Source organism: Colletotrichum orchidophilum, assembly GCF_001831195.1.
Source record: "Colletotrichum orchidophilum strain IMI 309357 chromosome Unknown Scaffold_15.1, whole genome shotgun sequence".
Taxonomy (NCBI): domain Eukaryota; kingdom Fungi; phylum Ascomycota; class Sordariomycetes; order Glomerellales; family Glomerellaceae; genus Colletotrichum; species Colletotrichum orchidophilum.
Window position 1 is genome coordinate 441,031 of NW_019172971.1, and position 25,151 is coordinate 466,181.

General features: G+C 50.8%; 9 protein-coding genes across 9 annotated transcripts; 4 read left to right on the top strand and 5 right to left on the bottom strand.

Annotated features, from left to right (window-relative positions):
* Window positions 1-1,352: 1,352 nt before the first annotated feature.
* Window positions 1,353-1,581, bottom strand: CORC01_02699 (uncharacterized protein; the record flags this gene model as incomplete). Its single annotated transcript, XM_022614349.1, has 2 exons — window positions 1,353-1,493; window positions 1,555-1,581. 2 exons carry the CDS (start codon window positions 1,579-1,581, stop codon window positions 1,353-1,355), a joined length of 168 nt encoding a protein of 55 aa, XP_022479262.1.
* A 630-nt stretch (window positions 1,582-2,211) lies between these two features.
* Window positions 2,212-4,205, bottom strand: CORC01_02700 (cytochrome P450 oxidoreductase; the record flags this gene model as incomplete). The annotated part of the gene is made up of 9 exons (XM_022614350.1): window positions 2,212-2,290; window positions 2,346-2,419; window positions 2,475-2,500; window positions 2,555-2,605; window positions 2,658-2,769; window positions 2,848-3,473; window positions 3,537-3,791; window positions 3,843-3,880; window positions 3,952-4,205. The coding sequence occupies 9 exons, from the start codon at window positions 4,203-4,205 to the stop codon at window positions 2,212-2,214; spliced, it is 1,515 nt and encodes a 504-aa protein (XP_022479263.1).
* A 537-nt stretch (window positions 4,206-4,742) lies between these two features.
* Window positions 4,743-5,743, bottom strand: CORC01_02701 (pectate lyase; the record flags this gene model as incomplete). Its single annotated transcript, XM_022614351.1, has 3 exons — window positions 4,743-4,915; window positions 5,004-5,138; window positions 5,218-5,743. 3 exons carry the CDS (start codon window positions 5,741-5,743, stop codon window positions 4,743-4,745), a joined length of 834 nt encoding a protein of 277 aa, XP_022479264.1.
* A 617-nt stretch (window positions 5,744-6,360) lies between these two features.
* On the bottom strand, window positions 6,361-9,115 carry CORC01_02702 (uncharacterized protein; the record flags this gene model as incomplete). Its single annotated transcript, XM_022614352.1, has 9 exons — window positions 6,361-6,820; window positions 6,877-7,045; window positions 7,099-7,484; window positions 7,530-7,550; window positions 7,602-7,735; window positions 7,799-8,741; window positions 8,793-8,835; window positions 8,896-8,929; window positions 8,990-9,115. 9 exons carry the CDS (start codon window positions 9,113-9,115, stop codon window positions 6,361-6,363), a joined length of 2,316 nt encoding a protein of 771 aa, XP_022479265.1.
* Window positions 9,116-9,604: 489 nt separating this feature from the next.
* CORC01_02703 (FAD binding domain-containing protein) lies at window positions 9,605-11,939 on the top strand (the record flags this gene model as incomplete). Its single annotated transcript, XM_022614353.1, has 8 exons — window positions 9,605-9,785; window positions 9,859-10,100; window positions 10,169-10,279; window positions 10,348-10,492; window positions 10,551-10,705; window positions 10,770-10,927; window positions 10,994-11,342; window positions 11,412-11,939. The coding sequence occupies 8 exons, from the start codon at window positions 9,605-9,607 to the stop codon at window positions 11,937-11,939; spliced, it is 1,869 nt and encodes a 622-aa protein (XP_022479266.1).
* A 1,345-nt stretch (window positions 11,940-13,284) lies between these two features.
* On the top strand, window positions 13,285-13,821 carry CORC01_02704 (uncharacterized protein; the record flags this gene model as incomplete). Its single annotated transcript, XM_022614354.1, has 1 exon — window positions 13,285-13,821. One exon carries the CDS (start codon window positions 13,285-13,287, stop codon window positions 13,819-13,821), a length of 537 nt encoding a protein of 178 aa, XP_022479267.1.
* Window positions 13,822-16,192: 2,371 nt separating this feature from the next.
* On the top strand, window positions 16,193-17,847 carry CORC01_02705 (major facilitator superfamily transporter; the record flags this gene model as incomplete). Its single annotated transcript, XM_022614355.1, has 3 exons — window positions 16,193-16,388; window positions 16,451-17,181; window positions 17,239-17,847. 3 exons carry the CDS (start codon window positions 16,193-16,195, stop codon window positions 17,845-17,847), a joined length of 1,536 nt encoding a protein of 511 aa, XP_022479268.1.
* A 3,522-nt stretch (window positions 17,848-21,369) lies between these two features.
* On the top strand, window positions 21,370-21,757 carry CORC01_02706 (uncharacterized protein; the record flags this gene model as incomplete). Its single annotated transcript, XM_022614356.1, has 2 exons — window positions 21,370-21,510; window positions 21,563-21,757. The coding sequence occupies 2 exons, from the start codon at window positions 21,370-21,372 to the stop codon at window positions 21,755-21,757; spliced, it is 336 nt and encodes a 111-aa protein (XP_022479269.1).
* An 826-nt stretch (window positions 21,758-22,583) lies between these two features.
* CORC01_02707 (uncharacterized protein) lies at window positions 22,584-23,028 on the bottom strand (the record flags this gene model as incomplete). The annotated part of the gene is made up of 3 exons (XM_022614357.1): window positions 22,584-22,646; window positions 22,736-22,750; window positions 22,810-23,028. 3 exons carry the CDS (start codon window positions 23,026-23,028, stop codon window positions 22,584-22,586), a joined length of 297 nt encoding a protein of 98 aa, XP_022479270.1.
* Between the last annotated feature and the right edge of the window lie 2,123 nt (window positions 23,029-25,151).

Here is a 25,151-nt window from a genome sequence, read left to right on the forward strand (position 1 = left end):
TTCATGAGTCTAAGCAATTGGACTTTGCCTGTTCAGGCCAAGAAAGCCCGCTACGGGCCAGCCGTTCCACTATTGCTGGGAGATCCTGCCAATGAAGTCTTAGCAGCCCACTGACGAGGTATGATTCATAATGAACCATGCAGCCACTTCGCGTCGACTCACCAAAAGATGTGAGACAGACACACAGAATGCCTCAAGACGTTGGAACCATTCTCTTTCTTGTTGCCTGTCACATATTGTAGCTTTCGCCTCAGCTGAGCAATGTCATCACCAAATTGAGAGATACAGAGTCGCGACTTGCCGAGCGATAACAACCCCAATCTCATCCCGAACGAACCACCGAACATCACAAGCTCACAGGCGTGGTTAAAGACAATGAGCGGCATTGAATAACTTCAATTGCTCTTATTTTCATTGTTTGCTTGGTCAACTACCGTCCAGGTTGACACGCGACAATCTAGCTTGGCAACTAATTAGAATTTTTAATCCACGGCGACCGTCTACGGAACAGGTTCCTTTGACCAAGTCCTACCAGTGCAGGCCTGGCCTGCGACGCCCTTTTTGTGCGGGAGCTGCCAATTTCGTCGTCAGCACGCGCCAGGTCATCCTGGACAGGGTCTAGTTACCGGGGAAAACAGTAGCACTCACCCTCATAGACAGAGGCGGTTAGCCCCAAGATCAAGAGAGCGACGTCTGCGAAGAACTTCATCTATGATGACTATTGTTCGGTTGAATGACTGATGTTCGAATCGGTTCGAGAATGAGAGCTCAGAGTTGAAGACCCAGAGGAGGGAGAGACAAGGAAGCGATCAGAGAGAAACCTCGCGAAACCTAAAGTACGCTACAGAATGTAATCATTATTTGATGGGCAGTGCTTCTTTCAACATTTTTGAATTTCAGGATCCGTGTTGCTACCCATATTTCTGACCTTGAGTTTGTTGCTTGTTCACTCGCACCCGGTCTCGACATTTTCTTCTCTTGGCCCTAAGGAGCTTCAAATCTTCCTCCGAATTCGGTCTCTATGGTGCTGGTTCTGGTTGCAGGGACTTGCGGCATCACTACTCTGTATGGCATCTACGTTGGCACCACGCACTTTCTCACATGAGACTGCGCTCACGTCTATTAAGTCAGCAAGGACCCCGAGATTAGCCTTTCAGCGTGCCATGTGACTCCGGAGGATGGAAGTACTCTCCGTCTGATCGACATATGAGAAACAAAACATTGCATCAATAGAAGCTCGATATTGAGACTTCTAATGACTTTTTGCATAATTAGGTTGGGTCCGCGAAAGGCTAACACGTAGTATGCCGGCCCGTCAGTAGGAGGCCGGGTAGACTGCGGTAGAGCGCGCTCTAGTACGACTGAAGGTCCTCCGTGATCCGCAGCAGCCAGTTCGCATACTTAGCGCGGGTGATGCGGAAATAGTCTTTGCTGTCAAAGACGATGCTGTTGACACGGTTGAGGAAGTGCCCGATTGCCGCATTGGTGCTGATCTGGAAGGCGACTAGTTTCTCATTCCGGTAGAAGGAGGTCGGTCGAAGCCGGCCTCGTTACCTCAGCTTCCGGAATTACCTCGATCATGGTAAATTCTTTGTGTTGCTTGGGTGTTTCTGGGGTTGGTTAGGGTATAATACCTTCGTATCTTGCTATACCTGAAGGTATATTACTGTGATCGAAATCCCGGGCACGAAGTCGCCTTCGTATATCAACGAGACCCAAAACAGCGTGCGGAAGGCATCTAAAAAGCGCTTCGTACTTTCTGCGCGTATGGCGGCTCTTGTTTTTCCTTCAGTAACGCAGCTGTTACGACATAACTGGGAACACCGGTAGACCCTCAACTTACTTTCTGGCGAGATCCTCGCACTTGACGGCAGTTGCATACGCCCAGTGGAAAGAATCTGCCACTCTTCCATTCAGATATATTACGGAGGATGCGGCAACCTCACAGGTCTAATTCAAGTGGGTTCAAATGTATAACGAACCTTACGCACACAGAGAGAGGCCTTCTAGCAAGGGAAGGAGGAAACAGATCACATAACAGATTGATCACTTGGAAAAGTGCGACTCTTTCTGTCGGCTCTTCAACTACAGACTTGCACTACAGTCTATGCGGTTGATGTGAGCCTCGTAAGCCTAATTAATCTGACAGGGTGATGAACAAATGACAGTATCCGGCCTAGGGTAAACTTTGTGGCTTTCGGATCTCAGTCTCTAGACTTTGACCTCCTCCATCGCCGGAAGCTGTCTCCGTCGAAGCCTGACATTCAAGCCCCTTTGAAAGACAAACCAGCTAGTATAGTAGTCAGCATTAGATCCGCGTACATCTCACGTGGAAGGTTCCTTACTAGCATTTCTCCTCTAAAACTGCCTCTGGGTCGGTAAGCTCCAGTTCAAAGTGCAGGAAGAGGGTCGGGATAAGCTGTGCAGTCACATTATCAGCTACTGAAATACCTTAGAACGGGTGGGGATCGAACCTTGGACATCTCCATCCAACTTATATCTAGACCAGTCAGTCAGTATAGCTGGTAACTTTGATGCTTGCACATTTACTTACTTCGACCGATACACGTACGAGCTCCTGAGCCAAAGGCAAAGAAGAAACGGTCTACGCAGAATTTCGTCAGCGGATGGATACTCGTTCAGCCAGGGAACCTTACGCATGTCACCATTGTCCTCTTTGAGCCATCTCTCCGGGCGGAATGAGTAGACATCCTGGCCGTATACTTCCTTGCTACGGTGAATAACCCAAGGGTTAACCCCAACAACAGACTAAATGGCATCAAAGTTAACGACACACTCCAACACTTGAACTGAGCTAGGCATAATGAAGACGGAGGCAGCACTTACTCCGGCTGGCATGTGGAAGCCATCAATCTCATAGCCGCCCTGGGGCACTACGCGAGGAAGGGTCATGCCAACAGCAGGGTGTACGCGCAAGGCCTCGTACATGGTTGCTTGCAGGTAAGGCATGTTCTCAGATTCTGCCACGGTAATCGGGTCACTGAGCTTTCCTTGCTTCCAGTGCTCGTCGACTTCTCCGATGAGTCGGCGCTTTGCTTCAGGGTTCTTTAGCAGATGATAAATGATTGCCCGAATCGAAATTGCCGTTGTGTCGGTGCCAGCAAAGATGTTGGACGTGGCCATGGAGACCAGGTCGGAGCTGTCAAACTGCTCAGGCTTCTCTTTGTGAACGGCAAGCAGCTTTGTGAGAATGTCTTGGTGGTCGGATCCCCTGTCTTGTCTTGCGGCTACCTCGCGCGCCGCAAATTTGCGTAGTGTTCCGTGGCGAGATGCGATGCCGAGCCAGGACCCGATGACGGGAGACAGATAATCGTGGAGCCAGTACAACCATGGTACTTGACCGATCCAGGCGGCAGACCGTAGCGCAATCTCAATTTGTTTGATGGAGCCGTCGTCGGACTCCACGTCCATGAAGCCGAATCGCTTTGAGAAGGTGACTTCCCCAATCACGTCTGTGAAGGAGTTCCATCAGCATACCAGCAGGTTTTATGGCACACTCGACGAAGGAAACATACCAAACGCATAGAGCTGAACCCAAGTGCCCAGATCCACGGTTCTGTCAAGCATGCCGCCAAGTTTCTCCAGAAAGACATGGATGGTGCTGTCCACGTATGGTTCGAGCTCTTTCAACGAGGTCATTGCATATGGCCTACTTACGAGGCGACGCTGGGCCGAATGAATCCGATCATCTCGTTCGGGAAATAAGTCGAATTTGCGCCTGCCCTGCCAGACGCTATACCAGTCGGATTTGCGGAACTTGGACCCCGCTCCTAGTAGAGGTCAGATCCAGCATGTACTGCGGATCAAACTATGGTTTTTACCGTAGATTGTCTTGATGGATGTGAGATCCGAGATGCTCCTAGAGAAATTTCAACGACTCAGCTGTCGGTTGGAAGAAGCCACCCAAGGTCCGCCTCGAGTGATGCTTACACTTCGCTTGGCGCAATGCGCACAACCTTGCCATGGACCTCATGCAGACGCATCATTACGATGTGAAGATCGCCGATATACGAGTGGTATGTGAGCCATACTCTCGAAAGGCTGGCCCAGTAGGGCCCCGGGACCTTTGCGAATGGCGAGAGGACGCGTTGGTAGAGGAGCCAGGAGCACAGCAGGACTGCCGGTGCTAACTGAAGGGCCACCAGGAGATACCCTGATTGTTTTTGATCGTTCAGCATGCCCATTGTAGAAAATTAATTTTGAATACAATTGAACAGAACCGATATGAGCAATGGATGGATGAGAAGACTCCATATATTTAAATAAGCCGTCTTCACCTCGGCTAGGTGCCCCGATTCGAAACCGAGGCACATGGGTGGCTACACATAAAGTCGGATTTGAATGGTTCATATCCTCCCCGCGCCATCCGGCGGTTCCCCACGGGGTATCTTAGCGGCAATTGGGCGATCGTAGTAGTGTAACATCTTGCGGGGTAATTAAGGTGTAACGGACTGGAGACACCAGCAAACCACCGAGGTAGTCCGAGACGAACCCGGCATATCGACACGGGAAGCTGGCGACCGGACCCCCTCCCGTCTCTAACCGGCCCCGCCTCCCCTTCAGCCGTTCCCGGCCATCGGGACCTTCTCCCGCCGCCTTTGGTTAATGATAAGATGCGTTTAATTGCAGTTACGAAGCCTTGTTTTGAAGGGTTATAATGGTCAGCTAGATCTTATAAAAATTGAATTCCTCCGCTATCGATATGCCCGAGATATCACATTTCAGGACCAGTCTTGTCCATTAACCACGCAGTATGGCGCCAGTGCGCCTTCGCCGATCTCTCCGGCTTCACATGGCTTGACGCAGCCCTCGTAGCGTGTGCAAATGACTCCGATCTTTGCGAGGCAGTAGTTGGAAAGAGTGGCAGTGTCACCATAGTTTTGATTGACTCCCACTGATGAGCATTAGCGCCGGAGAACGCCCAAGTATGCGACTGCATCCTATATGTAGCGTGAAGCTCACGCAGGAAATCGTGCACTTACTGACTACTCCTTGTATGCCAACAAAGTTGGTAATGTTGACGTGTCGCTGGAATTGCTGGCTACAGTTGCCACACGACCGATAGAACTTTCCGAATTTGTTGGCGTAAAAGCCATCGATATACAACCATCCTTCACCTGCCAATCAATGAGGTTAGTATATTGACATAGAGGGATATATAATATAACTTGTAAGTTGTAAGCATACATCACTTACCATTATGCTGGAAGACTTTATCACTGGCCTCCTTTGCCCCTCCACCCCTAACGTATCTTGGACCAGTGCCTTTAAAAGTCGCCGCATCCTCGCATACATCATCCCACCACACGTTCTCAATGGTGCAGGGGCCGCGGCAATGTACACCCTCTGCTTGAGCAGGGCCGATGATGGCGTTTTTCAGCGTCGCCCCATTCTCCAAGATGAACACGGCGGCGGCCTCATCTTGCTCGGCTTGCCCTTTGCAGTCGCCAGTGCTTCCTTTGCGGTCGAAGAGGGCCATCTTGCCGTCAAAGACTGCATTTGCTGCGATCAAGGAGGCGGTGGGAAACGAGGTGCTTCCGGTGGGTGTGGGCCAGTTCGTGTTGACGGAAGGGTGCGGGCAGGATACGCCTCCGGAGGCTTGCCATTTGATGGTGCTTGTTGAGGTAGTTCGTGTCGAGGTAGTTCGCGTCGAGGTAGTTCGAGATTGGGCAGATACCAGACTAATGGCCAAGAATAGCCCCGCGATGATGGTAGAATGCATTTTGGTTGATCGCAGGACGCGAAATCGATGTGGCTCTGTGAGAGGGCAGGGGCAGTAGGGAATTTGATGCCAATGTCAGCTACATTTTATATGCTTCCATTGCAGCTGTCTCCTCCAACGACATGCGTTTCTGTCTCTTGTTCACAAAATCATAAGATGGAAGCCAACGGCAAGGTCTTTGGTCGACCGACGGCTCCTAGTCGTGGTAAATCTATCATGAGATTATCCGCCAAGACCAGCACACCCTCTCATTCATGGGCTCAAATCGTACTCCAGTTCTCCGTACTGCATCGAGGGATTCTCTGCCAAGACTTGATGCAGCATCGAGCTGAAGTCCCTGCTCCTGACGGCTTTGCTTGTTCCACCAATCCCACCCAAATTAGGAAGTTGGTGGAACTCCGACGTAACTCTGAGGCGGTCTCTTGCACATTTTGCCCGTGCAGGCAAAAGGCTTATTTGGATCTTTCAAGTGGCAATATGAAGTTTTGCGGCCTGGATCTTGAAGTCACTAGTAGCCAGCTTGGGCTCATTTGAGAGTCTCTTCAGCGCTTTGCCCCTTTACCCAGAACAGGTATGCTATTAGCCCAATACTCTTATTCATACACTTCTTACATCGTTTATCTGAAGGCTGCATCAGACCACGCATTCCAATGCTCAAAATTCAAGAAATTCCAAACAACATTCGGGTCCACCAAGTTTGCATCGAAATCCCCAGGAATCAGGGCGTCTCCAAGCTCGGTGTCCCCCGGGTGGAGACCCATGCCCTCCGACATGAATGCGGGCGACGTATGCATCAGCTGGCTCACGTCATCGTGAATCTTGAGGGCGGGCTCGGCTTCCGTGGCCACGCTCGTCTGACGCTGCTGTACTGAATGCGTCTTTGCAGCGACGTTGAGCAATTCTTTGACGATATCGGCGCATCTCCTGGCCACTGCGAGCATCTTCATTGCTTTGAAGATGTCGAGGCTCAGCTCGATGTTTTCCATCACCTCCTCGGCGGGGAAAGGACAGATGTTGGAGATGAGTACATGGAGGAGGACCATGCAGGCATCTAGTAGGTACATGCAGTTATACCACCTGATTCTCGTTAGCGGTTGTCAGGATCAAGGCCCCACGGGGCGTGAAGATTTTACCATGTCCTGAAGTACGGGCGATGGAGGTAGCTCGTGTGCATGAACTTGATAGTCTCGGTGGCGGCTTTGACGCACGTTGTGACGTGTCGTGAGACTGTGGCACGATCCGCTTCTTGCGTCTTTGATATAATGAACTGCCGATGAAGAAGGATTCTGGCGTTGAGAAAACCTGCCCGTGCACGTCAGTACTGCCCATTGACTTGACGAGCCGGCGAAGCATACGTAGCTTGAGAACAGTCTTCTGCTTCATGGCAAACTCGCTATCCTCCAGTGATGATGTGTCAAAACGGAGTTGCCTCGGCAGGCCAGATTTCCAGTCGTCCAGCTCCCGATCCAAGTTAAGGGCAGTCTGAGATAACCTTTGGAATGATGTGTGGCTACTATGCAGACCTAGATTGTCCGTCATCCACATAAGGATCTTGGCCAAATCAACCATAGGGTTGATCAGGCAGTATGCTGAATTGGGGAAGTGCTTTGCCGTAGTCTTAGCGACGTGAATATGCATTTGATCTTGGAACACGAGACTCACAGAGGTCTTCGGGAACGGTATTGAGTAGGAGCTTGGAGCGCGTAGCCCCGATTGACGCCCGGCAGAAAAACACATTTCACTAAAAGATCAGCATTGCGTCGACTTAAACAAAGAAAGTGCTTACATCTCGTGTGAGTAAAGCGACCTAGACATATTAGCGGTACGTGTAATCAAGAGCGCGGTTGTGGTCACCTACCACCATAGCAAGCTCTCCGGACTTGTCTCCGAACGAATGTTGGTAGGAATACCCATGGCTGATGCAGTCCTTATCGCCATGCCGCTATACATGTAGCAGCTATGAGGCTTCAATGCGTTCTGACCGAATACCGACTACAGTTTGCAAGTCAATCTACAAGGACACTGAAGGTCTTTTGGTTGCAGCTTGAGACTGACCATGAGAAATAGTGTTTGCGCAGTTTCGAGGGAGCTCGACTCGCATATGTCTTCTAGGTGAAGTCTCGACCTTTCAAAAAATCTTCTTGCCAGACGAATAGGCGGGTAGAGAGTTTCCTCGTCGCCAGACTGTCCAGTTCGATCCAAGAACTCTTTTGTATGGTCCTCCATGAGTAAGGAAGTCTCTCCCGCGGTAATGGCCCCGATAGCGATGACGACATTATAAAGAGCAAGAAATCTAGCCTCCCGGCGCATTTGGGAAGACACTAGGATGTCTGGTCTGGACAGCCTCGACCATATTTCTTCCTCGCATCTCTTAATAAAGGTCATCTGTTCGAGGATAGGATGGATGTTGTGTAGGTTTTGAAAGTACAGGCGAACACATTCGCGCTCGATCTCTGTCGCGAACGCGGCGTCTGCCGCGCTGAGAACCACATCGGCAATGACGCCTTGCTGGTACGACTCTCGTCTGCCGCCGTTACTCTGTGGACTCGCCTTTCCGAACTGGTTCTGGCCGAGGATGCGAGAATCTGGGGGCGTTGAGTAGTCTGAGCTGTGCAAAAGATTGACGATGGAACTCTGCTTCCGGTGCGTGCCGACGTCCGGTTGTTTCTGCGTGTTCGCCCGAGAGCGAAGCCGTGCAAGAAAGTAGAAGGTTCCAGTGGGGCCGTAAAACTCGGCACCCTCGGTGTGCTCGTTGACTTGGCCAAGGCCGTCTACTTCCTGTTCTGAAGATGTTGATGAACCTCTGTCCATACGGCTGGGCTCTTGTGGATTTGGCTGAATTGGGATTTCGTGCTTGATTGGCTCATCTAGGCTGACTGGTGATGGATGTAGATGCTCAGGCAACGATGGCTGCGGCTGAGCGACCAGCTGAGGTTGAGGCTGTAGGCGTTGTTGGATGCGGCCAGTGGGATCGTAAGAAGACGCCCTCTTGCTGGGCCTGGGGGTAAGGTCAGCCCTAATACAATCCCGGCCTCACTCTATTACATACGAGTCTTCTGGTCCTTCTTTGTACGAGCACGAGAATTCGTGTCCTTTAGGGAAGACAGAGTCAGCCATCAATATCTACCCCCCAAGGAATGCGACACACTCACGAATGCAGTTGGAGCACGGCGAACTACCATCACACTGAGAAAAGCTCTTGTCAACATGTTCATTCAGCAAAGGCAACATCGGAGCTGTACCGACCTTGACTTTACGAGCTCGACATGTACCACAAGCTATCGGCGCCCGAGGCCTTCGCTTCCTCTTGAGGGTACCCGAATTCGGGTTATCCGAGGATCCAGCGGCTGTAGTGGAGATTTCCGTCTCCATTATGAGAGATGCGTTGTAATCGCAGAATCATAGAAGTTTGATGAACGTTGAGAGAGAGAACTGCGAAAAAGGAAACGCGTACCACGAGCGGGGCTTCGGGGCTATGAAGCTACGGTTCACTAGTGCTGCGGGCTTAACAGCAGATCATCTGGGACAAGCCCATAGCCCATGCAGGGGTGGCCGTGAGGTGTGTTTGTGAGACAAGGAAGTTCGGTCAAGGTTTCTGAGGAGTGAGAGGATCGCCTCCAGTCACCACCGTCGATCTCGCACTGACGCTACCCCAGAAAATTGAACGAATCGGATCGAGTCTTTCGGGACCAACGCTCAAAGCGAATAGGAGGCCGCCCGTCGGAAACCGTTGCGCCTCGGTATGATGTCTCCCAGCATATACCGTCGGCCCTTCCTCCGCAATATAGATGACCACATTTTTCGTCTTCCCCCATGAGCACAAAGCTCCGCACGTCTTGACAAACAGCCTGGCCAGCGGAAATGATGCTTGAAATCGCCCAGCCGTCACGCCCTGAGGGCGCCTACAAGGTTGATTTCTCATCTTGTAACGTGAAACCAGACAATGTCCAAATAGGAGATGTTTCAGTCGAGGTACCTGTTCTCATCGCAGGTGGTGGTCCGACTGGTCTGTTCACAGCATACATGCTGTCCAAACACGGTGGTATGTACACGTAGGCCTTTGCAGCTTTGGCCTCTCTCTCTCTTTAATGGGGTAGAACGCTAACGGCTTATAGTGAAGTCGCTTCTCATCGAGAAGTATCCTGAAAGGCTCGCTGCTCCCAAAGCCCATGCACTATGTCCAAGAACCCTTGAGATATGTAGACAATATGGTCTCGACACGAGAGCGATACGTAAACTGGGGTCGCCTCGCGATGATGCCTATTGGGTCAATTTCATGACGAATCTCACTGGGGAGAAGATTGGAGTCCTTCCGTATGAGCGGATGGATCCTGGGGTTTTGGACAGCACACCCGAGGTATGAAAGCAATTGAAATGCCTATTACCAATCTCCCGTGAGGTCAATCACTAACGGGCTTGTCAAAGATGATCCACAATATTCCGCAACCAGATTTTGAGAAGTTCATCGCCCAGAATCTAGAAAATGACCCGAATGTTGAGATTCGCAAGGGTGTTGGGTTTGTTTCGTGCGATCAAGTGAGTTGACCTCACAATCCTATCATGTCGTGAGACAATTAAAGGGCAGAATTCTGACTCCGCGACAGCGAGGTGACAAGGTAACTACCGTCGTCGAGGAGCGCGCGACTAAGAAGCGCTGGACCATCGTTTCAAGACATGTCATCGGCTGTGATGGAGCAAAGAGCCAGGTCCGCCGCTTTCTTGGAATTGAGACAGAAGGAGAAGATGGATGTGAGTCTTCCCTGACTATCATTCTCATCGATTGATCGGACTGACGGAAGATTTGTAGACGAAACCATGATGACGATACACTTCAATGCGAACCTCCGACCAGTGGTCGGAGACCGTGTCGGCATGTTGCATTGGATAGCTGATCCTGCTTGCTCTGGCTTCATCATAGCATATGATCTAGACGGAAACCAGGTTTTGATTAGCAATTTTGATGTGAGTCTACAAATTTTTGATTTCTAAAAGTTGCTACGTTGAATACTGACAAATTTTGATTCAGGCTAAGAGAAATCCTGTGGAATCGTGGACCGAAGAGCTCGCACATGCTACGGTATCGGCTGCGATAGGACAGGACATTCCGATCCAGATTATGAGCTTCAGACCGTGGGTGTTGAGCCGTAAGGTGGCGAAGGAGTACCGGCGTGGGAATGTGTTCTTGTGCGTATCCCCAAATTTCCAGTCCCTACCTCTACATTGACAGTGCATTAACACGAACCCGACCAGAGTTGGCGATGCTGCACATTCATTTCCCCCAACCGGCGGCCTTGGTCTCAACTCTGGGCTGGCAGACGGACATAACCTTGCCTACAAGATTGCCGCTGTGCATCAGGGGTGGGCTAGTCCACAAATTTTCGACACTTATGAGTCTGATAGACGGTCAATTGCCGTAGTTGCCGCTGCCCAGAGTGTGAAGAACGGAAAGTCGATATTTTCGTTTCTCAAGGCTATCGGGACGGCAGAGGTTGAAAGCCTCAGCGAAGCCCGGAAACGGATGTATGAAGCAATTCACGACCCGTCGAAACAGGAATTGATAGCTGAGAAGGTTGAGGGACAACGTGAACATTTTGACAATGTAAGTGCCTTGCGACCTCGGGGAATTTCGAAGCACGTAGAACTGCTCTGTTAACATGGTCCGACATAGCTTGAAATTCACATCGGTTATGTGTACGGTGACCCGAAGCCACCTGCAAATGCTTCGGACTTTACGCCAAAGTTCAAGGTCGGCGCGAGGTTACCCCACGCCTGGATCAAGATCACAAAACCGAATGAGCCAAGCCAGTTTCTGCCACAACCAATCGACACATCATATGTGAAGGAGCTATCAGATGAGCAAGTCGCAGCCCAGCAATTTTCCACACTTGACCTGGTCAATGCGGGTACATTCGCTCTCATTACGCCGTGCCGCGCAGCCTGGAGTCATCGATTCGAGGACTGCAAAGCGGTCCTGGGGCAGAGATTGAATTCTCGTCTGAGGCTTTGGGGGGCGGACAGCGATTTTCAATTCTCCTCCAATAGTCACCGGAGATTGTATGATACTCAGGGAGGGTTCTCCAAGGGCGGTGCAATTCTGGTGAGACCAGATCAGCATATTTTGGGTTGCATTAGTCCAGAGGCTTCAGCAGATGACCTCGTAACCCTCATCGCAAACCACCTCGGCATAGAATACTAGAAGGACACAAAATGAACATATTTCAGGACCTTCGCCGAAGAAAATAGAATCGACTGTCATTGACACCCACCTGCTTGGAGACTCTAGCAGCAGCCCCTAAGAACAAGCAGTTTCACTGCATGATTGGGTGATGAGGCTGCTTGCTCATTTCTCGTCTAATATAACTGTGCAATCAAGTCCTCAACGAGTTGCTCCCCAACATCTTCATTCTGCCACAGGTATCTATCCAATTGGATTTCTGCCGAGTACATTGTAGAAGCAGGCTAAATACCTAGCCATTGCCTGGTTCTGGATCTTCGCTGATTGAAGATCAATTGACCCATCGTCGTCACGCCTGATCGCTCTCACAACTAGTGATGCCCATCCAAGCTTCTTCATTTCACATGAATAGCTGAAGTTGCCTGGCGTCACTAGCATGAAGCGGGTCCAGCGGTTTTCGGACGGCGGTGGTGGGAGGTCCATAAAGCTCATGTTCACAAGGAACGGCAGAGTCCAATTGCACGCATCACAATCGGCCTGATCGTCGGACCCTGGACTCTTTAGGACCCTTTTCGCATCACCCTGCCGATCAATCTTCGCTCAGTCGATAAATTCGATTATGAGATGGACGTCCTCACACCTTTAAAGATACGATAATACGCGATTAGGGGGCCACAACGCCTGGGCAACGAGGCGGAGTCTTCTGGGAGATTGCTGGTGGGAAATGATTCTCACGCTCTCATGTCGTCGCTTCTATTACAAGAAACATACCATAGTCCATCCTGGGGAGTTATTGACATCATCGAGTTGAAGAAGGAGCCGGAACATGGAGGCTTATTGTGATTGCTGCTCATTGTATCCTGACTTGGGTAGGCTTTGGTTGCAGAAACTGAGTTGGATGAGATTTCCCGTGATGAGGGCGCTTCGTAGCAATCGCAACACTTAATGACTGCTGAGTCGAAGTCATCCATAATTAAATGACTTGGCCTCGGTTTCTCTTGCTTGCCAGATTGTTTGAGGGGTGTATCCTACGGATTAAAGATACCCAAATTATATGATGCTTTCTCGGCAGAATTGAAGTGCAAAGAATTCCACAGAGTATGCAGTATTTGCCGAATCCTCAACTATCTCCCTATCGCGGTGCATTCCCTGCCGTGCCTGCCTCACCGGCCTATGGAGACCCACATCGGAGCACCTCCGGAATGATTCGGTCCCGGCGACCTCCGCACATGCTCCGCCTTTCAGATTAGTCATCTCTGAAAAGTTTGCAGGTCGTCTCAGTCCCTGCCCGTTTCTATGGACTGGTCACCCAAGGTACCCTCCGACACGGACAATAATTTGCACGGGAATAACATCGAAATCAGCCATGGACCCCAAGGCTTCTCCAAACGCCGCGGCGCCAGCCGCACCAGCGCTCCCGCCCAACGTCACAATCTTCTCCCCAGCCAGCCCCACCACAGCAAAGGCCCTGCTCAACGGCAGCATGTTTACGCGACTCACAGCCAACGCGCAGACCGAGCCGTCAAAGCTCGAAGCCACTCTCAGAGACGTCGCTCGACCCGAAGTCAACGACACCTTCTGCTTCAGCCACCGCAACGTCGTTTTGATATTCGATGGCGAAAAGGACGGGGCAGATGCAACGGACCAGCACCACGAGCACTTCCGCCTCGTTTGCTTGGCGCTCAAGGACGCTGATATCAGCCTCGATGTCGCCGGCTGCATTTTCGATGCCCCTGAAATCTTGCAGGCTGGCTTCCAATTAGACACCCTCAGCTCGGGTTCCGTTCTGGTCATCGACCTCATGGGCGGGGATGATGATGATGATGAGGATTCAGACGAGGATGATGAGGCAGCTGCTGAGAGGTTGCTGATGAGTGGGGACTCGGGCGCCACGATGTCCTGAGTCGAGATGGGAGACGAGTTCCAAGATTCCGGGAGCTACCGAATTGGCTTTCCTCAGACCGTTGAACTATGACATTAAGGGAGATTGGGCCTTGAAATGAGATTCCAGCTTGGCTTTGGAGTTCATCGTCGGAAAACAGCTCATGTGCCGTGCAGACCAGACACAGTTATCATCAACTCAAGTACTTCAGGCACATTGAGAAACTGCTAATCAGCTCCTTCGTGGCCAAGCGGTATTGGCAGACCTGGCAAGCCAGGTCAGTCGCTGGGGGCATAGGGAAGCTTTTCCCATGCTGTCATCGAATTCAGTGGTAGCCATGTAGGCAATGTACCCAATCATCCCAGATGGTACGCACAGTGCTCATGTTTGCAGGCGAGGTGCATTTGCAGAGTCATACTGCCGGAGAAATGGCTCTGGGGTCTCATAGCAGCCATGCAATGGTTTTCTTGGAAATCAATCCCAGCGAATGGATGCAATGGACATTTTTCATCTCAGTTGATACTACCCAGAGTTCTGGCTAGAAATGATTCATTGTGCCCGGCTCGGCATCGAATCAAGGTTCCCAGTCTAAGCTATACCCGGTGTTTGAAGCCACCAACCAGACACTGGGAGAACACCAGATACAGTAAGAAGGGGGGCGGCACAAACGTCTGGCTAGCAGCAATAAGCAGGCCTACCCGGGCATACATCTGTTGCCCGGAGAAGCGGGACGGCTTTTAGTCGCGAGGACAACCACGTGATGAGATCCCGTCGGGCCAAGGACGCCAAGCTCGGCCGACGATATCCATGGAACTTTATACGCATGCAATGGGGAATAAGAAGAAAATCTCCATCTTGGCAGAACGCCACCCTCGTCCCAAGTCTCTGGGCAATATCTTTCTTTTGACGTGCCTGGGGACATGAAACAAACGCTTCTGTTACCCCATGTGCCCAGACACAACACAGCAGTGCGCTGAGGGATCAAGTTCTTGGTCGAAACCCATGTTTTGTGGGGTCACAGAGAGTGGCACTGAAACGTCATTCTTAGTATGACGGACAAAATCTACGAGCACGTGAGCTAGTGGTTGCTTCAAATCCCCTGGTGTTGCCGGACGTTGAGCATCTGGGCAAAAAACCTTGGAAAAGACGTGAGATCTCGAACGATTCGAACGGATTCGCTCAGGTCACGTCACCATCGTTTAAACTCCGCGAGACTCCGCGCGCCGTCCGTCGCTGGTCGAACGCAACCCTTGCCGGCCACACGTCCCGGATTCGGAGATGAGCACCGACAATCTTGACCGCAACGAGATATTAAGTGGTGCTCAGTCGGTGAGGATTTCATTGGACGATTCAATTCGGACCTTTCCCCACGCTGTGCCCTCTCCTTCTCCAAGTCTCCTCTTGCTCCCGTCCCACCAAGGCTGCGGAGAAAGATGCTTGACTCTTGAGCCTTTTCCAACGCCCAGCCAGACGCAAGACGATGGATCTCGACCGGTACTTGTCGCGAATTGGCGGCCAGGTAGCGGGACCATCCGGTGGAAATCTCGGTCCTACCTTTAATCACAGACCATTCCCCCCCCAGTCACACGACTTTGCTTTCTTCTCCCACTCGCAGATAAGCGCCATGAGGAGAAACTGTGGGATCCCCTCGGGGGAAGCTGGAGCATGGCCAAAAAGTTGGGGGAGCGCCTTATCCCAAAGATTCCACTTCGGGGCCCTCTAGAACTCCAGCTGACTCTCAAATCCCGGGCTTTGAGGGAACGGGCCTGGGGCGACTGGGAGCTGGTTCGACGGGTTCGTCCCCACGGGATGCAAGGTGACGTTCCCCGCGGACGGAGGCGAGAACGAGTTGTCTCGCGCGCGCGCGCTCTCTGTCATCGAAGTTCTCAACCACTCCAAAAGTCGCTTTCTCGTTAACTCCGATCTGGCTTCCCCATGGACAGGCGTATCCCCACGTCATCCAGGTGCGGCCGAAGAAGCTCCATGTCCATTGCAGCTTTCGCGTTCCCAGCAGCCGCATGCCGCGTTTCTGAGCCGAGACTGGACTGCAACCGAAAGGGTGACTCGTACCAGATCCCAGCCCATTGTCAAAAGTCTTGCCTCTCACGCGCGTATGCTTTTGCTGTGATGGGTGAAGCAGGTTTCACCCCACATAAAAATGTTGTTGAGGGGCGGTGGTTCAGTGGTTCCCCGCGACGATCGGGACTTGCCCGAAGCCTGCCACCGCTCTATAACTAAATGGCTTTCCGTCGCTCTCGTAGCTTTCTCCAGTTGTTGTCGAGTCAATCCAGACGACCTCTTGATTCCTTCTCCCGTCTCCAACCTCCCTGGTCTCTCTTCCCAACTCGCCCTCCTCAGTCGTGTGTAGAGATCCGACAGGACAGTCGCAAAGATGGACTCGACACAGAACGACAAGATCTCCCAAGGCGCCGACTTCAAGGGCGCCGACGTCGATAATGTCGAAAACAACTACATTGATCCCAACGCGCCGCGGGTTATGAGCCCTGAGCGTCGTGCGGTAGTCGAGAAGAGCATGAAGCGAAAGCTTGACATGCGATGCTCTCTGTTCGTGCTCATCTACATCATGAGTATGTCAACCTCGCCAAGATTTTCGTCTCATTCCGTCCTAAACTAACGCGTCGTTTCTTAGACTACCTCGACAGAAACAACATCGCCGCTGCCCGTCTCCGCGGTCTGCAAGATGACCTGAAGCTGAACAACAACGAATATGCCACCTGCCTCAGTATTCTGTACGTCGGCTACATTCTCATGCAGATTCCGTCCAACATGGTCATCAACAAGATCTCCCGCCCCTCTTGGTACATTGGCATCGCCATGTTGATCTGGGGCATGATTTCAACCCTCTCTGGTGTGACCACCAACTTTGGAGGCATGGTCGCCACCCGTTTCTGCCTGGGCTTCATCGAGGCCGCTTTCCTGCCCGGTGCCCTCATGATCCTGTCGAAATGGTACACCCGCCGCGAGCTCACCACCCGCAACGCCATCCTCTTCTGCGGTAACCTCATCTCCAACGCCTTCTCCGCCCTCATCGGGGCTGGTGTCCTCTCCAACATGCAGGGCGTCCTCGGTCATTCTGCTTGGAGATGGCTCTTCTGGATCGAGGGTGCCGTCACCATGTGTGTCGCCATCTCTGCCGCCTTCATTCTCCCTGATTTGCCTACCAATTCTCGTGGCTTCACCGAGGAGGAGCTCTACGTCGCCCAGCTGCGCATGACTGAGGATGTTGGTGAGGCTGATGCCGACTCGGATGAGATGGGCCCTCTCGATGGTCTTATCATGGCTGTCAAGGATGTCAAGATCTACATCATGATGCTGACCTTCACTGCCTACGTTGTCGGTCTTTCGTTCAACGCCTTCTTCGTAAGTTTCCCTACAATGAATAGACAAAAAAGCCTTCACCTGCTAATCGATTTACAGCCAACCCTCACTCAGACCCTGGGCTTCGGCTACGTCCCCACCCTGCTCATGAGCTCCCCTCCTTGGGCCTTCTCCTGCATCATCTCCCTCATCAATGCCTGGCACGCCGATCGCACGCAGGAGAGATTCTGGCACATTGTCGGACCCATCTGCGTCGGCCTGGTTGGTTTCATCATCTCCATGTCGACCCTCAACGTCGCCGCGCGCTACGTCGCCCTATTCCTCCAGGCCAGCTCGTACGCCGGCTTCATCGTATTCTACTCTTGGATCTCCTCCTCGTTCCCGCGTCCGCCCGCCAAGCGTGCCGTCGCCATCGCCATGATCAACGCCTTCTCCCAGCTCGGCAACGTGGCCGGTTCGTATGTCTGGGACCTCAAGGAGAACGGCTTCCGCAAAAGCTACGGCATCGTTACTGCCATGTTTGGTATCACCATTGTCGGTTGCTACATCTTCAAGGTCATCCTTGACAACCTGAACAAGAAGCTCGAGGAGGACGAGCGTGCCTGGGAGGTCAACGGCGATGTTGCTGCGGAGAGCGCCAACGCCACCAATACTGATGAGATCGAGGCTGCGCGCAAGTTGGGCAAGGGTTTCAGATACCTTGTCTAAGCGCTACGAGTTATTGTGTGAAGTTGAAACCTTGCGGTTTGATACCCATTAGAAGAGCGTATTGTACATGAAAAACAAAACAACATCTCACCACGCCTTTCGAGGTTGTGTTGCAAGAATTACGTCGATAGAATGGATTAATGAATGCCATAATGAATTGGAACGCATGAAGCGAGTCTAGCCAAATGACTACTGAGAACGCAATGGTCTTACCCATTATCGTGAATCCACCCTAGTGCCTGAGATAAAAGCTGCTGTCAGGGGCGTTCCAGGAATGGGTCAACGCCACAAGCCGCAAAGGTGGGCTGAATTGGAGTAATTCCCCAAAGACAGCAAAAAGAAAACACAGGAGCAAGGCATCAAGTGGAGAAGAGAAAGCTTGACATGCGCCAAGTATCGGATGTTCAACATTTTGTCAGCATTAACTCCGATGGAACTTTTTACTTCCGCGAGATTGTTATCACTCTCGCGATTCCCGCTCCTCACCCGTCCAACCCCCGCGTTTCCAGATCCTCCATTTTTATTACAAAAATTACGGATACCTGGGGGAAGCTTCTGGAGCAAGTCCTGGAGTCGGCCTTCACTCGGCCCTCCACGCCCTCCACGCCCTCCACGCCCTCCACACGCCTCCACACCGCCCCGCGTCTCCCTTCCAACTTGGCTTCGGACAGTGACCGAGCACGAAAACCGGACATGTCTTGTGGCAAGGATCCAGACAAACTAGCAGGGGGGTCCCGCCCCGCCATCTCTTCTCTTGTCCAACTTCTACCTTGCGGTTCCACTGGGATTGCAGTTCGGGTTAGGTCCTTGGTTAACTGCGGGAGCCATGTCGCGAACTTCCGCCCATACTCCTGATGCCCCGGATGTGAGCAATGACGGTTAAATAGGCATAGTCAACGCGACTTAGAACAAAGTTTACAATTGAAGATCTGATGAATTGATCCCGCAATACTTGTTTGTGGGTCCTCTTGTTTTCTTGTTGAGGTATTCCAAAAAAACATGTTCCTATTGACCTCTGCTCTCTACCAAAAAGAATCTCGTGCGAAACCAAACTCTACCAACTCAAAACAAGTCGCTACTCACAAAAGTGAATCATTCAGATGACCGAATTCAAATGAAGGACCTTGTCTAGGAATTGATTGTATCTCTGTCTCATGGCCTCCGTTGTCTCCCACTCAAGAAACACGTGGAGCAGTTTCTAACATTGTGCAACGTTGAACATGATCCCTGCTGGCGATTTTTATAACTAAGCTTTGTGATATTCCAAGGGAGACCATTCTGCCTCCACGGCATCGGGGCGTGACCCAAACCACTTAAATGCTCCTCGTTTGGTGCCATTCGAGCAGCGTTGTTTCAAAGCCGGGATGTCTACAAACAAAGGCTCAGAGCCATGGCTTGCATACTGCATGGCCATGCCGCAGGCATTTTCTGACGTAGATCACCCACCAAGGTTCCCGCAGCAATAGCCGACTCTCGAAAACTAAGAGGCTAGACCCCTCTTTGTTACATGAGCGGGAGTATCCGTCGACGCATCGGTCTTGATAGATGACCGATCCTGCGGCTCACCCTCTTCCTGAACCCGGAAGACACATGGGGCGGTTCACTTGCAGATGCGCATGGCTTGAAATGGCTCCTTGACTGAAATAGCCTTATATCCAAGGCTGGACCTGGCCCTACTCGCCCGCTCTCTTGCTGATTTTTAGAAGTGGCTATATTGAAACCTTTTGGTGCAGATTGAATGATACTTGTTTCCAGTCGACGAAAAGATGAGCCCAAATACTTCATGAATTGCTGGTGTTCTAGCAGTCCACAAAGAGAAGGGGTGTCTTGCTGGGAACAAGTGTTATCATCTATGAAGCTTTACTGGGTCACCGCCAGGCCAAGTGGGGGTACCTCCAGGATATTCGTCAACTATCAACTCGGGAGATATGTGACGAAAACAGGATGAACAATTAGCCTGTCATACTTTCTGAAGGCAACATGGTGTGGTCTCGGTAAAAAATAAACCGAAGACGTTTCCGCTATTTTCATTTACACCTGGGTCTCGATTTATGTACGACCAGGGACTTCCCCCCACATTATGGCATTGATCTGTAGCAAGTCGCCGGGGTTTCTATCATCTGCATCCTGGATCTGATCCATACTGCGAAACTCAGCACGGGTTACCTGTAAAGATACATATATTATTCGGTCGATAGTATCACGGTCTGAAATACCCCCGAGCTTGACGCCGGAGACAATATGTCCTTAGGCTTCCGTCATGTGATAATCTGTCTTTCCTTTACTAGGGGTACAGCACGAGCAGAAAATCTTCTACGTAATTGAATAAAAAGCTTATATGGTACAACAACACTTGCTGAAAGGGGCCATGCGACCTCCAGTGCAATCAGCTGTTCGACATCCGCAGCCGCCTCAGCATATTGGTCAAATTCATCCCTTGATATTTGACCTGACTTTCCAGAGGAAACAAAGGTCCTCTATGATGCAAAGCAGCGACGGGTCGAATAAATCAGGTCATACACGCTGATGAAAGATCGTAGATTTGTGGCCTCAACTTATCGACCTCACTGTCATGTCTATCGGATTACCTGGGCTGCTGACCATTATCCATGTCGTCCACCCATTACGAACAAAAACTATGTCACCGGTTTCAAGCTTTACTACCTCGTTTCTATCTCGGTTGCCGATAAATTCAGGGCCGTGGTTCGGGGCCTTGAGTTTGGGCGTTGCGGACGAGCTTTCGGCTGATGTGCGCGTCACCTGATGTTGTGATCGCCGACGAGGGATTACTGGAAGCGAACACGATGAATCCGAGCCTTACCGGCTTGCATGCAAAGGCACTTTGGCCGTCAGTTTCTGAAAGAAGGTTTCATGTCCGGCAACGTTTTTTACTTACCTTCTACGCGGCCATAGGTCGCCACTTCCTACAAGCCGTTCGGACACACTTCACCACCGAATACTGATGCATCACCAAGATATGAATTTCGCATCAGACTCCGGTGGTCCATCAAAAAAGCCGTTTGAGGCATTGAATACATCATGAGCTTTAGCAGTTGCACACCTGAGTAGCCTATTGTCTTTTCATCTCGGGCTATGACCTGCCCAGCCATGATGAGGTCCCCGATTGCGAATTTCCTTTGCTGCAATATGAGATCGGGGAGGATATCTAATAGTCCCCGACAACCCAAACGTCCATGCTGATACAACAGCCAATCGGCCATCATGATAAGTTCGAGTCTAATGGTATGATCTTGCTGCAGCGTTGATCAGTGATGGGCTGCAAGAGAGCAGTTCGGATGATGCACGCTGTGACTTGAAGCAAAACCTCGCCATAGGTACTCGAGGCTTGAGCGTGCGGCTATATAACTTCACCACCCAGTTGTTCCCTGTGCGTAGACAATGAGTATTGTAAGCTGCATGTGGAAATTTTGACTTATCCCCACCAAACAATCCTGACTATTATCCATCTTCACAATAGCAGCTTGCGGCCATCAGCCCATCACGAAGTTACCGCCTGTGGCAATGAAGACACTTTCGACTCTACTCATATATGTGGCCGCAATCACCATTGCACATGCCGCACCCACAGCCGACGCCAAAAACCGGGTATCAGAATCAAGTCTCAGATCAGAATACCATACATCTTGGGTAGAAGACGCAACAGTAAATACTACCCCAAAGTTTCACGAAATATCAATCCACTAACATATCGAAGCAACCTTGGCTTCGGAAGAGGGCCAGCGGGCAAGGGGAACCTTGTGATCCTGGCAGAGGCGAGTGTGTGACGGGCCTTGGTTGTTATGGGTGTGGTGGACACTCGCCAGTATGTCAGCGTGGGCCTGGGTCGAATCTGTGTTGCCATCGAGATAACCAAGCTTCGGTGGCCGTATGCGACAGAACACAAGGCTGAGAGGGCGGTCAAGACTCACATGTCGCAGTGGAGGTAGAATCTGCTTGGCATATTTTCACGTTCATAATTTTTTCTCGCGTTGATAAAAACAGTTCAAGGTTGCATGAAGGCAGCATTGATTTCATGTAGTTACATGTACTTATCCTCGATGTAGTCATCACTGCGGCTCCGTTACTCAATACTCACACAGAAAGGATCTTGGCAATCTCAAGGAGTCAAGGGTGCTGTCAGGCATGCTACTGAAAATTACCTCTAGTTGACTACGTGCACATCTCATCATCAAATATCAGATGTGTGCGCAACATTTGACTATTGCCCGTGAAAATTATGTGCTGGTGGATGTTCCAACATATCTTGCTTCCTCATTCCTTCCTGCCTGACAAGATATTTGATTCCATCAAATAAAAATAAGTACTCATCAGATGATATTTAGATGTAAAGATTGGTACGGCAACAGGCTAAACACGCCGTGACGAGGTGTCCTTTTGACGAGAAAGCTCTCTGATTGAACCTTGTCTTCACTCATGTACACGGCATTTCCCTGGATTGCAAATGTGCATACCAAATCATTGCACCATTTCCATCAAGGCCATTGGCTAGCGGCACTTCTCAAGGCAGTCCGAATCATATATTCTCAGCCAATAGCCAGTGCCTTGATCCCTATGTGTGCTCCTTTATCCTATCTTGCTGGACGCCCAGGCCTTCCATTCCCGGGCCTTTGCTTCCGACCGTTGTTGTTATTACCATTGGGGCGGCGAGCAGGTCGTGCAGCCTGTTTGGCACGCGCTTCGATGGCACCATCGAATCCCTGAGATCATGAAATCAATCAGTATTCCCTAAATGCTTTGCTTTGGAAACCTACGGAAACGGCATCGACGGCGGGCTGTTCCTATTGTCAAAAAGATCAGTTGACAGCACACCTTGCCGCTAGAGATGTTTTGCTGGAGAGTCAGTGTCTGGGCTGGAGTATTTTCTCACAAGAGCCTCGTTCCTCTAGCAACGAATATTCATTAGCTTTCATTGTTCCTGGAGATTGGCATATTGCTGCTTACCTCGGACAGATCCTGGACATCAGCTCCTAGCTCGACAACAGGTATGGCCAGCGCGATGGTGGCATAGAAAGCAACACCGAGAGTGACAATGGTTTTGAGAGAGGGGACAAGCATGTTGAAGAAGCTGGTCAAGTGTTGCTTTTGGTCTTGGAAGTTGTAAGTTAATGAACTGCTGGAGATGCAAGCCACGTCCTTGGCGTCAGAGGCTCTCCATCTCATATTTATAGTCGGCAAATACCCTGGTCTCTACACAATAGTATGGGCATGGTACCAGCACCGCCGTTTCCTTTCATGTGAATTATCAATGCTCGTCGTCCCTCAATAATGAGGCTTTTTTCCCGGCCAGAACAACATAGACTTTCATTCACAAGTTTCAACGAGAAGTCTCAGGGCCCAGACTGTACGGTGATGGAGACACAGGAGAGACTGAACGAAAGTCACTTCTAATCGAGGCGCGCGAACCACTTTCCGAACCTGGAGATCTTCTTGTCAAGATTCACATGCGATGATGTTTGTTTCTGGTGTGGTGCTTGTGGCCCACCTCAGAATAGTCCCACGGACCTCTCACCATCCCATCTTTGACGAAACCTTTGCCATGATTAAGGCTGAGAGGCAGGGATTCCTGTTAGAGGTTCGGCAACAATCAACTTTTCCAGCGGATGAGCAGTATTGAGTCCAATGTTCCGTTTCGTCCAGGACGTTGACACGGTTGATGATCGCCGCTATCATGAACTGCTCTAATGTGGATCACTATAAAGTCAATGACGGCGATCCAGTTGCGCCCAAGCGCTCAAGATAGCGCGTTGGGTTTTGAAATCTCAACTCCCTTGAAGAGAGAATTGGAGAGACACAGTATGAGTTTGATCCTGGTAGCTCAATATTTAAGGCTGTGGTATGCCTAGACTTTCCGCTTCTCAAGCGAAACCCAACCGGTTAAGATTCCATCTCGCCGTTCCCGCAAAGGGTTTCCTTAACCCAAACTCAGCTGCTCCCCTCTTCTATACCGCCTTGTCCCTACAAAAGTTTACATCGTCAAACAAGAAAATTTCAGTTTTGTCAGATTTTATTTAGAGCAAACTCGGACTTGTAATTTGAACGTTTTGAAAGGCTTTGCATTTCTCTTTGTTTCTCTTTTTTCTTTTGACGAAAAAAAAAAACAGCCGTAATTTGCACGATAGAGCACCATTAAATGAACTACCTAGAAGGAAAGTAAACAATTCAAGGCCGCCAACAGCGTCTGGACTGAAGTGGAAGGACAATGAGGCTGACATAGACCTTGGATAAAGTTGATGAGAACGACAACGTTGGAGGTATAAACAAGCATTAATGCATTATAAGGCTGGGAAAAACCGCACGGGCAGGCTGCAGTGGAGTCCAGGCCCGGCGCCGAGCTCGAGCCCGCCTAAACCTACTCTGATGATTTGAAGTTTCCGGTCTGGATTGGGAAGGTTGTTGAGCATCAGAAGCAATCTGCCCCCGGGGTATGGGACGACTAGGTAAGGGTATCCCGTGACAGTAAGATGTGCTGCCTGCCAATGGCAAATACTCTGCCCACGCTGACAGCCCATGGACACGTGCAAGTCGAGCATGACCTCGCGCGACTGGGTTCCAGACTTTAGTCCGATTTGAAGTAAACCTAGCAAGGAGACATCCGAAAGAGGGTCCAATGAGATCGGGAAAATTCATCTATCAGCGGAAAGTTATGCATAGGTGCCCCGCAATCGACCACCTTGCTAATTCTTTTTTTTTTTTTCTTTCCATTTCTGGGTAGTAAGCAAGCGCCAAAGTGGTATGAGTACAGCGCCATGATCATGATGTGATCGGTACCAACACCAAGGCGAGTGAGATAGTGGGCCATCATCACTGCCAGCGTCTTCTTTGATCCCGTACTGCAAAGATGTCAGCCGTAGTTGCTGCGAATCGACACGTCTAGCATGCCACGAGGATCCGTGGCTCTTTCCGACGGAACCTCCCGCATGCAAGAAAGAGTTGCCGATGTCAGACAGTACGAGCATCTCGGCCCCTCGTCCTGCGACACCGAGAGCTCCGAGCTCTGTGGAAGGCCGAGCCGAAGGTGTGGTGGTCTACACGGCGGCGGGCATCGAACAGTCGCCGAACAATCAGACGATTCTTGTTCGTTGTAGATGATGTGCCTCTGAAAGGGGTTGTATACGGCTGGCCAACATTGCACACGCTTCTACCCTCAGACTTGGGCTGGTGGCACCGCCCTTTAGAAATTCAACGATGGATCATATGCTATGGCATGTTGACAGCCCACATCTAAACTTTAGCAACGGGCCGGCCAAGCTTCTTAACGAGGCGTGCCTGAAGCAAGCCCATTC